The sequence below is a fragment of the Echinops telfairi genome, unplaced genomic scaffold (genome assembly GCF_000313985.2).
Source record: "Echinops telfairi isolate 266 unplaced genomic scaffold, ASM31398v2 ScPeMD7_60;HRSCAF=208, whole genome shotgun sequence".
NCBI lineage: Eukaryota > Metazoa > Chordata > Mammalia > Afrosoricida > Tenrecidae > Echinops > Echinops telfairi.
The window spans coordinates 43,984,654-44,002,124 of NW_022103958.1; the positions used below are offsets into that span (position 1 = coordinate 43,984,654).

General features: G+C 56.7%; 1 protein-coding gene across 2 annotated transcripts in view; it reads left to right on the plus strand.

Moving 5' to 3' along the window:
• Nucleotides 1-16,926, plus strand: part of LMO1 (LIM domain only 1) — a 36,218-nt gene extending 19,292 nt beyond the window's left edge. For both annotated transcript variants that reach the window (XM_045291026.1, XM_004716394.2), the window contains exons 2-4: nucleotides 11,868-12,081; nucleotides 14,548-14,673; nucleotides 16,535-16,926. In XM_045291026.1, coding sequence (XP_045146961.1) covers nucleotides 11,870-12,081; nucleotides 14,548-14,673; nucleotides 16,535-16,640 — 444 coding nt within the window. In that variant the 5' untranslated portion in view covers nucleotides 11,868-11,869 and the 3' untranslated portion in view covers nucleotides 16,641-16,926. The remainder of the gene's footprint in view (nucleotides 1-11,867; nucleotides 12,082-14,547; nucleotides 14,674-16,534) is intronic.
• The last annotated feature ends 545 nt before the right edge of the window (nucleotides 16,927-17,471 follow it).

Here is a 17,471-nt window from a genome sequence, read left to right on the forward strand (position 1 = left end):
AGCGTCTGCTGCGGATGGCCCCAAAGTTTGGAGAAGCACACATGGCAGAGCAGAGGGCCTCCAACTGGGGCTGCAGGGAACCCCACCTCTGCTATGGGCCCCCCCACTACAGACCGGGGGGCGGGGCGCCTTGTCTGAGGTTTGGCTGGAACAGTCTGTTTGCTCCAGTTTCTGGTGTGGCCCTCTCCCTGTTTCTTCCACCCTCCTCACAGTACAGGGCCCAGAACAGCCCTACAGCCACCGTCTGAGGGACACCGGACAGTGAGCAGGCCAGCCAGCTCTCTCAGCACGGCCTGCCCTGCCGATTCACCTCGCAGGGAACTTCCTCTCCCTTTCTACCTGTGTCCTCACATCACAGGGCTAGGACCCCCCTTCTCGAGGACAAGAGAGCAACTGCCCCCCATGCCACCGGGGCCTGCTCTCCAACATGCTTACAGGATTTTTGTCCCTGGGAGCCCACAGCTGGCCTGGGACACAAACCCCTTGCCTGACTCCAGAGAGCCCATGTGCTGAATGATGGCACCTACTGGTGCTCCAGGAGCCTCCCCAGCAAGGTCGGGGCCAGAGGAGGGGAGTCTGGCCAGCACTGGCCTTACATGTAGGTCCTCTCCCGAGGTCTGCAAGGGCGCTAGAGAAGGCCCCAGGCTTCAGGCAGCAATAGAGTCAATGCCATCTCAGCAGGGGCCAAAGGGGCTCCTGTCCCTGGCGCTCCTGGGGTGACATGAAGGAGCCTCACTCCTAGCCTTCTGGGCCCCTCCTCTCACCCTCTGGCCCCCACCCAGCCCGGAGCTGGCAGGTGGGGCCTGGCTCTTGGAGCAGGAAGCCAGGCCCGGCAGCTGGCTTGGCTGAGTCTGCCTGGAGGGTCCCCTCCTTGTGCCTAGAGAACACATTTAAAAGTTTGAATTCAAAATTGATTTTGAAGGGTCCTAATCTGTGATCCCCTGGTGCCCACGGTGTGGCCGCGGCTCCTGCCAGACTCTCGTTTTCTGGTTCAGTGCATCGGTGCTCCCGTCTCCGGCGCTGTGAAATTGAGACTCGTCTGTGAGTCCATGTCCTCCTCCTCCTCAGCGTAGATTGAGGCCCCTTGGGAGCCTGGTTTCATTAGAGGGGTGACGCGGTGTGGTGGGTGCTCAGGGAGCTGGTGAGTTGCTGTCTGGGGAGCAGAGCTTCCAGACACTTCCCTTATGGTACCCACAGCCCAGCAGCCCCAAGCCGTGCCCTGCCCGGGTGGCCCTGGGGCTGGCTCCAGCAGCCCAGCATAGGGTGGGAGCAAGGTGATTCTGTAGTGCATACAAGAGGCTTTCTCCCCACACTGGCCTCAACCTTCCTAATGCTCCAACCCTTTCATACAGCTCCTCATGTGGTGGTGATCTCCCCAACCATCACATTATTTTGGTTGCAACTTCATAACTGTCATTTTGCTACTATTATTGTGTTAGTCTAGGTAAACTAGGAAAACAAATCCACACAAGCTTATATGTCTAAGAGAGAGTTTGATAGAAAGGGTAAGTGTACATTAAGAAAGCATCCCAACCCAGTGCTTCCCAAGCCCATAAGCCCAACTTTAGCCCATATGTCCAACACCAATCCAAAAAGTCCTCCTCCATCTCACAAAACACGCAATGATGCCGACTGCAGGAGGAAAGCCAAATCCGTGAACGTGTAAGCATCTCAGCGCTGGCAGGGGTCTCCACACGGCTGCTCCAGCACCCAGGGCTGCATCAGTCCATGCGGCTTCTCCTCAGGGATGTCTCGCAGGAAGTGAGACTTGCCGGCTGAAGCAGGGAACTGGCTAAGGCAGCTGCACCCTGGTCCGACCATCAGAAAGCAAGAGACCGGAGAACTAGAAAATCAAGGCTCACCGAGCCATTTACCTCTCTGCCCTTCCATTAATCCCACCTTTGTTTATCGGCCAGGTTGGCACAATAAACCTTAACTATCTCAGTTGAGAACCGCTGCTCTAGAGGCTCAGATGAGGGAAGGAGAGGTGGCCACGCCAGAAAACCCAGAGCTTTCTCAGGTCAGAAAACTGGGGAGGCCAGGGGGAATGGCACGGGAAGCCAGGCTGAGGGAGGTGCTGGCGGTACACAGATGCCCAAGCAGGCCTTGTCCCAACTCACCCGCGCTCGCTGCAGTCTGGGCTTGGCTGGACGGAAGATGCTTCGTGGATCCAGCGGGGAAGGGAGTCTGGAGGTGGGCGTCAGGGCGGTGTTGGGTTTGCGTTGTTGAGCCTTAATTTGGACACACTGCTTTAGAGGTGTGTCTGGAACATTTGCAGGGTTTCCAAACATCGGAAGATAATGCCTTCACCGGTTCTGGAAAAAGAGAACACAATTAAGTATCGTTCTGTGTGACAAACTCCAAATTGCACGCAGGCAGCTTCTGCTGTTTCTAGGCCCCCTTGGGTGACCAAGACCAACACCCACTGCCATTGAGCAGGTTCTGACTCAGGGACCCTATAGGATAGAGTAGAACTGCTGAGTAGGGCTTCTGAGACTCTAAACCAGTGGTTCTCAACCTTCCTTATGCCGTGACCCTTTAATACAGTTCCTCATGTTGCAGTGACCCCGTATGTGGTGCATCTGCATGTGGGCGGAACCACCTGCAGACGGATAGAGGAGCAGTGTCTGGGTTCCTAAGACCATCGGAAATACGATCTTAGGCGACCCTTGTGAAAGGTCGTTTGACTCCCAAAGGGGTCAAGACCCACAGGTTGAGAACCACTGCTCTAAATCTTTATTTACGGAGCAGACAGCCTCATCTTGCTCCTTTGGATCAGCTGGTGGGCTTGAACTGTTGACCTTGTGGTGAGCAGCCTAGCACTTAACTGTGTCCCAGAGCTCCTTCCCCTGGCTGTGAAAGCAGGTTCAGTTCTCTCCCGCCCTGGCCTTCCTGCCGGTTCTCGGTGGGCTCCCTGTGAGAGCTGTGGCTGGGCTGGGCTGGGCTGGACAAGGCCGGCTGGTGAGGAGCGTGTGGACACCGCCCAGCGCTTTTTCCTGAGCACTCGATGTTCACGGTGGGGTCAGGCTACAGGACATGACCTCCCCAAAGAGATTTGTTTCTTCCCAAACACATAAAAATGCCTGGTGCTTCCTGCTCCTGTGCAGAAAATGACTCATCAGGGGGCTCCTGGCTGCCCCCAGCCAGGGCGAGCAGTGGACTTTGGGGACCAGTTGGCCACACTGACCTGGTGTGTGGCTTCAAAGAGCATTATGGAGTCTTCTCCTTTGGGGGAGGTCCATTTTCATGTTGGTCCAAGCTGGAGCTCATCTACCCCACTACTTAGGGAACCGATGATGGATGGGATGCTGCCTCTGGCTACAGAGAGAGAGAGAGAACAGGGAGGTGGGGTGTCTCCCAGTCAGAAGTCAGGGTCCTCGCTCAGAGAAGTGGCATGCTTTATCTGCCCTTGAGACATAATAAAGATGAGAGTTCATGTGTGTAAAGAGTCTGGGACAGAGCGGGCCCTTGCTCAGAGGCGATGTGACGTGGGCAGTTCTTTCATAGGCCCCTCTCCACTGGGGGACTGTGGAGGGAAAAGGAGGCTGGCCCTTTGGAGAAGGTGAGCACAGCTTATGTGGCTCCTTTTTCATTGCTGTGTACTATTCCACGGTAACTGTACCCATTTTACTGTGCAGGACCATTGGCCGTGTTTCCAGTTTAGGATTTCTATGAACAGACGTGGAGAGAGCTTTGGGTAGCTGTTAGTTCTCTTCTGTTGCGTACACGTAGGTTTGGCGTGATTAGGTCATAAGATATGTGAGGGGGCTTCAAACGTTTATGGAAAACTCCCATCATCTTCTCATTGCGTTTTTCCCACCAACATTCTGAAGCCCCTCGTGCATACGTTTTCTCTGATGCCTTTTTTTTTTAAGCTTGTTTATTGAGCGTCCAGGTGTCCAATGAGACCTGAAGTGGTGCAAAAGGACGGCATCCTCAGTTGTTCCCGAAAGGGTGAAGGTTCCAGCCTACCCAGAGACATCTGGCGACCTGCTTTCCCCAAATCAGCCCCGGGAAACCCTGTAGAGCACAGTTCTACTCCAACTCCCGCGCAGCCCCCCAGAGTGGGAATTAAACCCAGGGGCATGTCAAGCCTCGTTATGAGCACTTCACAGAGCTACGATGCCATTCAATTCTCAAAAGACTCCTGTGCAACAAGCGGTGTTCGCATTAACAGGTGAGAGTTGAGGCAGGGCTGGTACGTGGAGGAGCCAGGCTTCAAACGGAGACCTTCTGCCTCCAGTGCCCACAGTCTTGGCATCCCTACTCCGTGGGCTCTTCTCTCAGATCGCCTGTATAGCGGTAGCCGCTGAGCCTGAGGTCCTAGTCCCTCCACTGAGCTGAGCTGACCACCACTCCGTACGAGCCCAGCCTCCCCCCCTGGAGGAGCTGGAGGCCACGGAAGCCCCACGTCTCTGCCTCCCCTGGCCCAGTAAGCACACCTTCTCCGAATGGGCAAGCAGGGGTGCAGTAATGAGCGTGTCCTAGGTGGCTGTCGCCTGGCGTTCCAGCAGTTGTCCTTGTTGGCTTTTGATTCCAAATGAGTAGGAAATGCTATTAGTTCGGGCCTTGCCTGCCACACGGCAAGGCCCTGGGATAAGAGTGCAGCGAGATGAGAAATTGTGGAGATAAAACTGGTGTGAAATGGAAGGCCTTCTCACAAGGCTGGCTGTGGCCGTGTGAAATGAAGTTACTTCGGAGAAAATGAGATTTAAAGAGATTCTGCAGAACTAGATTACACTTTCAAATTTCCTTATTAAACAGGATTGATGCTGAGGAGGGGCCGCTGGCCCCCTTTGGGACCCTAACTGCCAGGCCTGGGTGTGGGCAGTTGCAAGAACCTTTAAGATGGCGGCGACTCAGAACCCCTGCTGTCTGCACGACCCTCACCCACTTCCCTGCTTCCTGCGGCTGAGGTGGGTGAGGATCACACGACTGGCTTTCTGGATAATCGGAGAGGGGGAGCCCCTGCCCCAGGACCCCAGATGGGCAAAACCCATGGCGATCAGGCTCCTCTTCGTCCTGTCAGACCCCAACGCGTGATATTCCCTTGTATCACAGAACTAAAGGCTACTTGGTCCTCTGCCAGCCTCCTGCATACCTGTGGAATGCACTGTTGTTCCATTCCCATTGGCTGATTTCAGAGTTACATCACCGGGGCTTTCTTTCTAGTCAGGCTTCACCTGGAAGTTTCACTAACACCCGTTTAGCATCACAGCGGGGCACAAGCCTCCACTGACTGCGGGGGTATTGGCTGCACATTGTCCAGGTCTCCTATGTGGAAGATCCGACTGCTACCCCTGAACTATCCACACCCCCTACACCTCTTAGTTCAGGGGCTTTCGTCAAGCCGTTCCCTGGGAATGTGTGGATGCAACGTAGGGAGCATGTCCTAGATGCCAGCACTGTGATAAAACTTCCCTGAGGACAATAAACCAGACACAGGCCCTTCACTCATGGACATAATGTCCACGTTCATGATTACACGTCCATGTGCAAATACGTGTGTGCCTCTGTGTGCAGTTGCCTGTGTCCTGCGTCTGACTCTCCCTGGTATCTCCCGGTCTCTATGATGCCTCCTGCCTGGGTCTGTCAGCCACACACAGCCTTGAGTCAAGTGCTTGGGCCCCGGGCCCCATCGGTCCCAGTTCAAATCCCATAGCAGATTAGTAACTTTCCCAGGTTTCCCATCACTCAAATGGGAATGACGAGAGTAAGCGTTGGACCACTAACTTCAAGGTTGGCAGTTCAAGCCCACTAGCTGCTCCTCGAGAGAATGAGGAGGCCGTTGCTCATAAGACAGTTGTAAGGATTGAACCAGGGAAGCACTCAGAAGAGTTCCTGATTGGTGCTCAATTAACCCTCTCTCCCTAGAATGCTTTTGCCCTGGGGAAGTCCAGCCCATCGCCCCCAAGTATGGCCATGGTGACGAAACCAGTCTGTGGGCAGCCATGCTGTCTGTGTGGGCTCTGGGCAGGGCTGGTGACTGAGTCCTAAGACTCCCCAGCATGGGGCGGAGAGAATGTGTGGGCACTAGATGAGGGTTTGGACCTAGCACTGAGGAGCTTTGAGAGATGCTGAGCTGTCCTGAGGCTGCCCCTGCCTCTGGGCCCAGGGCTCACCCCAGACCAGCCACAGGGCCCTGCCCCTGAGCTATTACCTCTGGAACTACCTATGGTTCAGACCCATTCCGCCTTACGTGACCGGTTCCTGAAGGAAGGCGCCTGCTAGATAGGTGCGGTTTGCTTCCCCTGTACATGTTTGCCTGTCCTTCAGTTTGTTGTATCTCAAAAGAAGTGTCTGTCACAATTCTCAGAGTCGGAGCTAGAGCTGTGACAGATGCCATCCTTTCCGTCTAGGGGGGGTGGGCACTTGTTGTTAGGTGGTGTTGCGTCACTTCCAACTCAGCAGCAGCCCGTCCAACAGGAGAGAGCACTGCCCAGTCCTAAGCACCCTTGCGTCTTGGTCAGGGTTGGACCCATTATTGTAGCCACGGAGTCAATTCATCTCACGGAGCGTCTTCTGTTTTGTTGATCCTCTGCTTGATCAAGCATGTTGTCCTTTCCCAAGGACTGCTCTCTCCTCCTAACATGTCCAAGAAAGAAAGGTGAGGTCTCACTCTCTCACTTCTCAGGAGCGTTCTGCCGGTATTTCTTCCAACGCAGACTTGTGTCTTCTTCTGATAGTCCATGGTATATTTACTACTCTTTGCCAATATGAGTTGGGCTATTAACCACAAGGTCAGCGGTTTGAAACCCCCAGCCGCTCCACAGGAGAAAGATGTCCTATCGAGTTACCGTGAATCAGCATAGATTTGATGGCAGTGAGGTTGGCTTGGGTTTTTCCAATACCGTAATTCAGGTCCTTGGTCTTCCGTCCTCATTGTCCACCGTTAGCATGGGGAATGCTCGTTCCAAACACTCACTCCCCTCAAATGGATTCTGACTCACAGCGACCCTGTAGGACAGAGTAGAACTGCCCCTGTGGTTTCTGAGACTGTAAATCTTCACGTGAGCAGAAAACTTCCTCTTGAAGGAGCTAGTGGTTTTTGAACTACTGACCTTGTGGTTAGCAGCCAAATAAATGCCTAACACCATGATGGCTCCTATATAGTACTAAGCTGATTTTTTTTACAGCCAGGCCCAGGTAGTTCTAAGTGTGTCACATATATTGTTTCTTTATTCCTCAGAGTGACTTTATAAGTATCTCCACTTTGCCTGAACAGAAAATTGGAGACCTAATTAAGGTCATGCAGACAAAATCTGTTAGACACCCCCGAGCGGAGGGATGGCTTGACTGTTTCAGAGGTGCTGGTGTCTTGACACACAAAGACATCCAGACTTCAGTAGAGTACACATCAGTGGTGCTTGAGTGCGACGCAGGATCTGAGATTGGATTTTGCCGTAGCGGATACTGGGGAGATGGGGTGACATCTGAATCGGCTCTGTAGATGCGATGCTGGTATTACATCAGGGACCGTTCCGTCGCTCTGAGAACTGTCCTGGGGTTCCGCCGGAGAGCAGCTTTGCTTTTAGGGAAGCCATGCCAGAGAATTTAGAGGTAACCGAAACGCCGTGTTTGAAACCAACCCTCAGAGGATTCAGGAAAGTAAGAGTAAAGCAAATTTGGTAAGCTATGAGACGGAATCTGGGTGATAGGTATAAATGGATTTTTCCTACTGCTCTTGTTTAAAATTAAAGGCAGCTTTTCTAAGAGAGAAATCACATGCCCATATCATTCACCCATCTAAAGTGAGCAATCCGGTGGCTTTTTGCACATTCACACCTACGTGCAGACATCGCCATAGTCCATTGCAGAAACGTGGTTAGGACCTCAAAAGCCCCACCTTTTCCACTATCATCCCTCCCAAGCCTCTTGCTGGAGTGACTGTGACCACCAAGTGGAGACCCCCTCCCCCGGGATTGCATGTCCTCTGGGCACTGCTAGATCTGCAGGAACATCCACCCTGCCTGTCTTGTCCCAGGTCACCGGCCTTGAAGGGCCCACTGAGGGCAGCAGGAGCACCAGGCTCAGACCACTGCCTAGGCTGGACGGCCTGCAGGCTGGGTAGTTGGGAAAAGCCCACTCCGGCCCCAGACCTGAGAGGCAGCCTGCCTGGGACCAGAGGGCAGGAGGAACTGGAAACCTGTGTGTCCCCCACCCCCATGGGCTTCTCTTCCAACTGAAGGGAGGCTGTGGGAGGGGTGGGGTGACCTCTGGCAGTCCCTCCCCATCACCCGGACTGTCTGGCTTCTCCTCGGATGAAAGAAGTGAGCTTAAGTCTCTGGCTGCTGATGAGTCAGACTGGGAGGCTCTGTCCACAGCCCGGCTGGCCCCTGCCCCCGCCCGCCCCCACCTGCAGGAGAGGTAGAAGTGGAAGCTGAGCTGACTCCCCTCCACATACACGCTTCAGGGTTTGGGGGCGACACACAGGCTTGTGTGTAGGAGTGTATCCTGCGTGTATGCCTGCGTGTGTGCAGGCGCAAACAGCCCCGTGGTAACAGATCAGTGTTTTCATGGGTGAGTAGTAATTACTGGGTAATGCTTTAAAACCTTTCCTGAAGGAGCGCAAGGCTGTTTTTTTCTAAAGTCAGGAGTACATTAAAAGGATTACCATGTAGATTTGATTTTTAGATAACACTAAAATGGATCCCAAATGGACTTCAGCAAAGGGATGCTATCTCCTTAATGGAAAGAGCATGGCCCGAGGTCAGCTCCCACAGTCAGCCAGGGAGGAGGGAGCCCAGAGGTGTCTGCAGGGGTGGACTGGAGGGCTGAGGGGGGGGTGTCCCTAGGCACAGCAGGGAGTGAGAGCCTGGATGCCCTGGGGAGCATCTCACTCAATTGGGGGAGCAGGAAACTATAGCTGCCCCCTAAAAGTCCCTCTACCTTTCTAGGCGTGGCAAGGTCTCCCAGCCAACACGTGGTGGTGCTCCGTCATCTTGGCTGAAAGAAGGGTGGGGTGACTTGTGGTCCCTCTTGACTGCCAGGGCCTGGGTGATTCCCGTTCCCCTTATTTGTCAGATGGGGGCAGGAAGGCCCAGAGGACCTGGGAGGCTTGCCCTTGATCACAAAGCCCGAGGGCTGCAGATCAGGAGCTGCCCAGTCCAGTCCTGGATCCATGCCCCGGAGAGGCTCTGAGCCACTTTCTCCTAGGATCTCAGTCCCTCGAGATCTGTTCAATGCTCCCGGCCTCCTCAGCCAAGCTGGCCCTGGCGTTCCGTGCCTGCACGGACATCAGAAACCATGTGGCTTTGGAGCGATTCTTAGACTCAGTGCCCTCAAAGTGGGCTCACGTTTGCAGGCACCTGCTGTGGACGGCTGAGCCTGGGACAAGCAGAACGTGGGAGGCCGGAGCAGCTCACGCTTTGGCTCCTTACGGCCTCCACGGGTTCTGTCCTGCTGGTGATTGGCCAGCTAGGCAAAGGCTCTAGTCCACAGCCCGCAGGCTCAGGGGCTGGGGCCCAAGGCCAGTACAGGGAAGGGAATGAGCTTGGAAGACCAACCCCTCCAGTAACATGGAACAGGGCAGATGTTGCTGTTATTATTGCTGGGGTGTCCTGTGGTCCCCTTCATCTTGGGGTGTAACTTCACAGGTCAGGTGTACCTCCCGAATATGGATGGTGTAGCTATTCACACAGTTAAAGCACAGGTGTAGAGCCCCGAGGGGGGCTCTGGGAAGGGAGCCAGGCCAGGTGAGAAAGGGAGGGGAGAGCAGCTTTGGGGATGGGGGGGGGGGCTGTGCCCGGGGCGTGGCCTCAGATTTTCCAAGTTGCCATTCCCATGTATAGGTATCCTGGCGCTTAAATATTGCCGCATCGCTGAACCGCACCCCTCCTTCCCAGGCACTCCTCCTATGGGCTTGGCACTGTCTCACCCTGAATCCTGGACCCCTGGTCATCTAGATACTTTGCATCCCCCTGCCCCCGACATCAGAAGGAGCCACATAGTCCCTGCCCCACCCCACCCCCCCTGGCTCTTGGAGTACTTCTGTCCCAGCTGACTCCCGCGGACTCCTCAGAACTGGGCCTGGGCTGGGCTCTGTCAGGAGGAGACCCAGGCAGGCGGCAGGCATCCCAAGCCCATCGCTCTCTCAGACCAATTAACCTTTAAAGCTGCATTAAGGGAATTAGGCAGCAAATGTCCCAGCTAGCAGACAGGCCCTGCAGGGCCTGAGGGAGAGGGGGAGGAAGTGCCATCACCAACAGCCACCCCCACGCCTGTGGATGCCCCCTCCATCTCTCATCGGTCACCGGCCCCATTGGTCCTGGGCTCAGGAGGACCCCTGACCCAGAGGCCACCCCTCCTCCAGAAGTCTGAGGAGGCAGCAGGCTGAGAGGAAGCACCAGGAGGGGAGGACCCCTGGGGCCAGCTGGGTGAGTGGCTGACACTGGCCCCTCTGTCTACCTGGGCCTCGGTTTCCCTGTTGTAAAATGAGAGCCCAGGTAGAAGAACTCTGAGGGAGGGCTCTTCTTAGCTGCCATCTGTGAGTTCAGTGACTCTTGGTGGCTGGATCTTCTTGAAGACTCCAGGAAGGGTCATGTCTGGAAGGGAGGGGGAAGGGAACACGAGGGCAGTGGCCAAGCAGCTGGGACTCTCCAGGCATGAGCCAGGGCCGGGGCGGGCGATCAGGTGTACCTGGGGCTGGGCTGGGAGGAAGGAGAGCGGAGGGGGCTTTGGTGAGGAAGGGCCGGCAGGAAGGCAGACTGCTGGCTTCCTGGACAGCTGGGAGGCTGGTCAAGAAAGGACACTCCCTGCCCCTGCCCCCGCGCCTCCCCCCCACCCCCATCTTCAGGAGAGTTTCTCAGATGCTCTACCTTCTAGGCCAAAGACCCCCCTCCTCCCGAGATACCCTGAAATTCTCTCCAAACTTCGTCTTCACCACAGGCTCCAGATGGCATCTGTTCCCCACCCCACCCCCCAACCACCCCTCCCCATGGTCGCATCTTGTTACCCAGGGGGAGGGCCTCAGTACCCCAGTCTCTGTATGCAGGTGTATACACACATGTGTGCACATGCATTTGCCTGCTGGAGGCTCTGCCCTTTCGGCAAACACCACACTGGGCAGCCTGCCTTCATGTGTGTCGAGAGGCTTATGTGGGCCCCGGGAGGGAAGGGCTGATAGTCTTATCTGGGGGTGAGGGGCAGGCATGGGGATCCAGATGCTGGCAACCTTCTCCCCAGTAGTCCAGGCCAACTGAGAAGCTCTAATTTGCCTAAGCAGCATTGCTGAGCAGAGCCCTAAGTAGGCCAGACCCACCTGCCTCCCAGAAGGTGCCAAGGGGGTCCAGAGCCACCTGCTCCCTCCTGGGAGCTTGAGAGGGGCATGCCTGTGGATACCGTCATCGTTCTATCTACAGAGGTCACAATGGACACATATAGGTGCAGAATGAAGAGGATTTGAATTGGCACAGGAGCCGAGCGTCCTAGGAGACCCAACGCTCATTACGAGACTCTCCATAGGGCTGCGGAAAGAGTCAGAGAAGTCCGGCTATGTGAGCAGGTCTCCGGCTCACAGAGAAAGCAGCGGGGAGGAGCAGCTCTGGGCTGCGGTGATGCTAAGCTCTGGACTGCATCTGTGATGACCAACACGGGGGCTCCGGGCTCCCCGGTGCTGCCCTTTCACCCTCCGGAGCTCTTCTCAGCGCCAGGAGGACAGGCAGGGCCCTGCAGTCCAGAGGACAGACTGCAGAACCAGAGAGGCAAAGGTTCTTGGGGTATAAACAGAGACTTGAAGGAGCTGGGGACCCGCCCCCGCCCCCTTCCTAAAGGGATGTACCTGAGGTTTCCGCAGTCGGCTCCCTGGGGCCTGGCCCCACAGGGCACCCATCCTGTGTGCATCCGCCCATCTGTCTGTCTGTCCGCAGGCATGCAGATGCTCTCCGTCCAGCCCAAGGGGAAGCAGAAGGGCTGCGCCGGCTGCAACCGCAAGATCAAGGACCGCTACCTGCTGAAGGCGCTGGACAAGTACTGGCATGAGGACTGTCTCAAGTGTGCCTGCTGCGACTGCCGCCTGGGCGAGGTGGGCTCCACCCTCTACACCAAGGCCAACCTCATCCTGTGCCGACGCGACTACCTGAGGTGGGCCCCCCACTGCCACACCGGGCACAGCCTGCCTGCCCGCTTACTCCTGACCCTCCTGCCTCCCAGGAGTCCTGCCCCCCTCCGCCCTGGGCCAGACCCGAGTCTAGCACTCTGACCTTGGTGTCCAGGTCTAGTCCGGGACCCACGTGCATCCACGTGCATCAGGCGCTTGCGATGGACTTCCGGGGCAGACCAGCCTGGCCCTGCCTCTGACGTGACCAGGTGCTTCCCATGCACCTGTGTCTGCATCTCCTTCCTACCTCTTCCCTGGGCCCGGCTCCCTCCTCTCCTCTCCTCTCCCAGGCCAGTGTTGGCATCCTGGCAGTCTGTGTGCCTTGGGAACCAGCGGGGACCATCCCCAGAGCTGGATGGCTGATGGGGGAGCTGAAAACCCTGCTTGGATTGAACTCTGAGCGTGTAGGCTTACAACCACTCTTCCAGCCTCAGTTCATTCCTCGGTGCTGTGGTGAAACCCAGGTCCCTGCCTGGCGGGCAGTCCTTAGAACTCCCTCTCCCCTCCCCTACAGCTGGGCTCTTTGGGCCTTGGGGCTGCCTCCCCCAATTAACCCTCCTTTAGGCCATTTATGACATCACCAGGACTGGAAGGAGGCCACCAAGCAGGGGCCTTGGCTGAAACCCAGCGCCTGCATTTGGCTGCTCCGGAGGCTGCTGGAAGGGGGCTGGGCCTTTGGGGAAGGCCCGTTGCATTAATTAACAGGTCACAGCAAGGGCTTCAGGGGGCGCCCTGGCTCCGGTCTGGGCACATTGTGGGTGGGGCAAGCTCATCATCAGAGGCTCCCCCTTCCCAGAAGAGCTTGAGATCCAGCTGCCTGCACCCCCCTCTTCTAATTTTAGCTTAAAAGAGGATGTTTGTGTTGTTGTTTTGTTGTTGAAGTGCAGCAATAAAATAGGATGGGAGACTGTGTCCCGGCTGGAGTCAGGGGGTGGGGAGGCAGAGGCCAAGAACAGGGCTAAGGAAGGATACTCCTGGAAGACCCCCCCTCAAGGAGCTGAAAGGGACTACTCAGTCTGGGGACTAAGCTGACCACACTGTGGGGAGGTGACAGTGTGTCTGAGTGGACCCCTGGGCATGGAGAGGGTGGCTCCTGGCTCCGGAGGGCCTTCTGGGTTGAACTAGAGCACGCAGCATTCTGGGCTCTCTCCTACCAGCAACGGGGGCTGAAGGCATTTATTCTGGACTGTCAGGCCAGGGAGGCAGTATAGCTGGGCAGGGGTGAGGCGTGACCGAGCTACTCAGCCCCAGAGAAGGGCTGATCAGAGGGCTCCCTTCAGCAGCTGGCGCTCCATGCGCTGGTGGCAAGGAAGGCTGGTCTGGGCAGGCAGGTGCTGCCCCCCCGCCCCCCCCCCAGCCATTGTCTGCCTTAATCTGAGCCACAAGACAGCTCCACTGACTGACTGAAGCCAAGCCCTGTCTGCAGCACCTGGGCCTGAGCTGGACAACTCAGGGATTCGAGGGACTTTCGTCCACACCACAGGCCCTCACTGACTCAGACCACTGGGACATCCAGCCATCGATTGGCCTGCGTGGGGTTGGAGTGAGCACCTGGTCCTTAGATGTGTACAACCAGCTAAGAGGAAGGGACCCGCCTCAGAGAGGCTTTTGTGCCTGACGTCCTGGGGGCGTCCTTTGGGCATCAGTGCTGTTGTAGTAGGCTCGAGGATCAGAGCCCCTAGTCTGGCATCCCCACTTCATAGAGGGATCAACTGAGGTGCAGAGCAAGGAAGTGAGCCGGCTGCAGAAAAGGAACCCGGGAACACCCCGTCCTTTTGAAGCGGGGAGGCTGTGGCCCGTAGGGATGAGGAGCACGCTTTCTGGAGGCAGGCTCTGTGACGCTGGATGAGCTCTTGACCTCTCTGTGCCTCCTTTTCCCCCTTTTCTCTGACGTGAAGACAATCACTGGAAAGCACCCGATGGTGAAGCCCGGAGCTCAAGCCTAGCACCCACCTCCCAGGGCTCTTACCGGGATAACATGAGTCACTTTGCAAAGCTCTCAGGCCTGACCTGACACATGGCCAATGCTGTGCATTTTCAGGACAACCCTCTGAAGGCTCTGTGGGTCTGCACTTTGCTGTTTAGGTAAATGAGACTCAGAGAGGTTCGGTGACTGGCCCAGGGACACACAGCCCACGATTGACTGACTGCCGCTACAATTCAGTGAGTTTGGAGCTCGCACTCGGGGCCCTGCTCAGGGCTCTTCTGGGGTCCCACGTGCTTGAGGGGCCCCAGAGGAAGACAGGGATGGACAGCGTCAGCCGACACCTGACATCCTACTCCCCTTTGGGGCAGGTTCGCCAATTCCTCAGAATCCCGGCCTCTTGGCAGAATCTTTGTGCTGCCACTTGCGCTCTTGTCCAGGCCCAGCTGCTAGGTTCACAGACAGGGAGGGGAGGGTGGACCCCGGCTGGAGGCCTCCCCTTTACCTCGAGCCCTCTTCCCTGCAGGCTTTTCGGCACCACAGGAAACTGCGCAGCCTGCAGCAAGCTGATCCCAGCCTTTGAGATGGTGATGCGGGCCCGGGACAATGTGTACCACCTTGACTGCTTTGCCTGCCAACTCTGCAACCAGAGGTGAGCACTGGCCTGGGGGTGGACCCCACACACCCACCAGACCCCAGCCAGAGGCTCCAGGTGTCGGCTGACACGCTCTATCCCGGGGACCACCCTCCCTGGCGCATAAGCCCTGTAGTCAAATGTGTGTGTCCATCTACTCTGCGTGCACACGGCTGTGTGAATGTTGGGGGTGGGGGGACTAAGCCCGAGGCCCGGTAGTACGGTTGGCCCTTGCCTACGACACTAAAGGTTTGTGGTTTATACTCACCCAGTGTCACCGCAGAGGAAAACCCTGGCATCTTCCATAAAACTGCTCTCCAACCGGGAACACCCTTCGGGGCAGTTCTACTCCGTAGCTCCTGGGTCAGAGTCAGCTCAGTGGGAGCAGGCTCCGTGGTGGTTTGTCTTGAACTGGAAGTATTCTGGGTACGCCTGGTGGGAGTGTGTACACAGGCGTGTACATGCCAGTGTACACAGGTGTGTTTTTAAAGGTCCTCATGCCGTGTGTGTGTGTGTGTGTGTGTGTGTGTGTGTGTGTGTATACCGTGGGGCATCTACATACGTGAGTGTGTGTTTTAAATGTGCATGTGTGCAGGTGTGTCTGTGACCCATGTCCTGGTATGTGTGTGCTCTCTTCATGTGTCTGCACATATATTTGTGCATGCATGTGCACATATGTTCTATGTGGAAAGGGAACCAAAACCCCTGCAGGGAATAGCTATCTCCCCGCCCCACCCCACCCCACTGCTGTGACTCTGGGTGCAGTCCTAGTCCTTTGGCCCCTAATCAGTGGGATCCCCCAGAGAGCCACGGCCATCAGCACCGGCTGGGGCAGTGGGGCCTAGCACCAGAAGCAGGCCTCCCCCCACTGCCCCCAGGAGCCCTGGTGAGGTAAAGGCTCACAAGAGTGTCCCTAGAAGGTGAGGCCTAGAGAGACTGGCAGAGAATGCTGGTCTGACCGCCAGACCCACTGCTAGACGGGCTCAGTGAAGTTGCAGCGCCATCTGGCGGTGGGATGGGGATATGCTGGAATTGGACCAGTGACCCTGGAAGTCTTATTCAAGGGCCCTACCACCCCCTGGGGGAGATCCCTGGGGAGGGTTGGACTCCCCCTAGGCTTGAAGAGCTGGAGAACAAAGAAAAGCCTTCTTAGGGCAGAGGAGGAGATTGGGGGTGGGGCAGGGTCCCCTCCTGGAAGGACATCCGGAAACCACAGACTTTGTTTAGAAGAAGCATGCCCTTCCCTAAGCTGGGGAGAGGGGGAGCCCAGCCTCCCCTTCCCTCCTCTTCCGTCCCTGCTTCTCCTGCTCTCTGTTCCTCTGTCCTCCCAGAACTGCTGTGGCTACGTGCCCCCGAATCCATTTTCCACTCACAGTGGCCGCATGAGCAAAACAGAGCCACCCCTGGGATTGTCTGGGCTCTCATCTTGACCACTTTCCTGGGCCTTCCTCCCATCGAACCACTGGGTGGGTCTGAACCACGAACATCTAAGTCGGGTGCTCAATAGCTGTGTCTCCAGGGCGCCTTTCTCAGGGTCTAGTCTAAGGGATTCTCGAACCTTCCCGCTGATATCCCCCTTCCCCTCACCTCCAGGGAGTCCTGGCTGTGGACGGTCTACGGTTTAACTGTCCATTCTGCTACCCTAGGCTACAGTGCCTGGCTGCAGCTGGACTGACCCAGGGTTGTTGGCCAGGATAACTATAGGAGTTCCATACTTCCCCTGTGGGACATTCAGGGAGCACGTACCCCAGCACCAGTGCCGCCCCCCCACCCCCTTGTCTCATCCCACCACTGGGCCAGGCTGAGTCTTGACTGAAACCTCACCACCGGCTGCAACCTCTCCCACAGCCTCTCTCTCTTTCTCACTTGGATTTTCCAGATTTTGTGTGGGAGACAAATTCTTCCTGAAGAACAACATGATCTTGTGTCAGATGGACTATGAGGAGGGGCAGCTCAATGGCACCTTTGAGTCCCAGGTACAGTAACGCCTGGCACCTGGCCTCTGGGCCCATCTCTCCATCTGCCCGTCTGCCCACCTGCCCGCCTGCCCACCCGCTGGGCCGGCCGGCCACCCTCCTGCCACGTTAGAATGTCTCCATCCTGGATGGGAGGGACGGCCCTTCCTCCACCGCCGCTGCCTGTCTGTGTGTGACCCTCCTGGGGCCAGGCTGAGCCTGTACAGTCCGTCTTCTGTATATAAATGGGAACATTTATTTTATGAGAAATGTAATGCGGTTTTATTACTGGCGTGGATTAAAGTTATGAATGTTTCCGGGGAGCTTGCTCTGTGTTGTTCACGTGGCGGCCACAGACCTGTGGCACCTTCCCTTGGCCTGGGAGGGGACGAGGCCCTCACCGCTGCCCCTCAAGGGCTGGCCCAGGGAGCAGGGCGCAGTCAGCTGGGGGGGTCTCCAGGCTGGCTGCAGAGGGGAGCAGCTGGAGGGAGGGGGACAGCTCAGAGACACACACCCCCACCCCAGAGGTAAGAGCACTGGGTGGCCTCCCTCGCTTCCATAGTGCCTTGCTCCCCAACAAGAACAAGATGGAGCCCTTCCTGTTCTGGGTCCCTAATGATTTCTTCATGGGGAATCCTAGACTGGGCTGCCCCACACGGGCCTTCCTCCACAGGCAGACTCCCAAACCCACAGTCCCCCACCCACACACCCAATGGAAGCGCCATCCTTAAACCCCTCCTTTCAAGGTGGCAAACAGCCTTGGCTAATTCTGCCCATCACCAGGGGCCTGGCCCGGGCCCAGCTTTCTGCTCGGGGGTGGTGGAAGAATAGCCCTGTTTCCCTTGCACTTGGCCCCTGTGG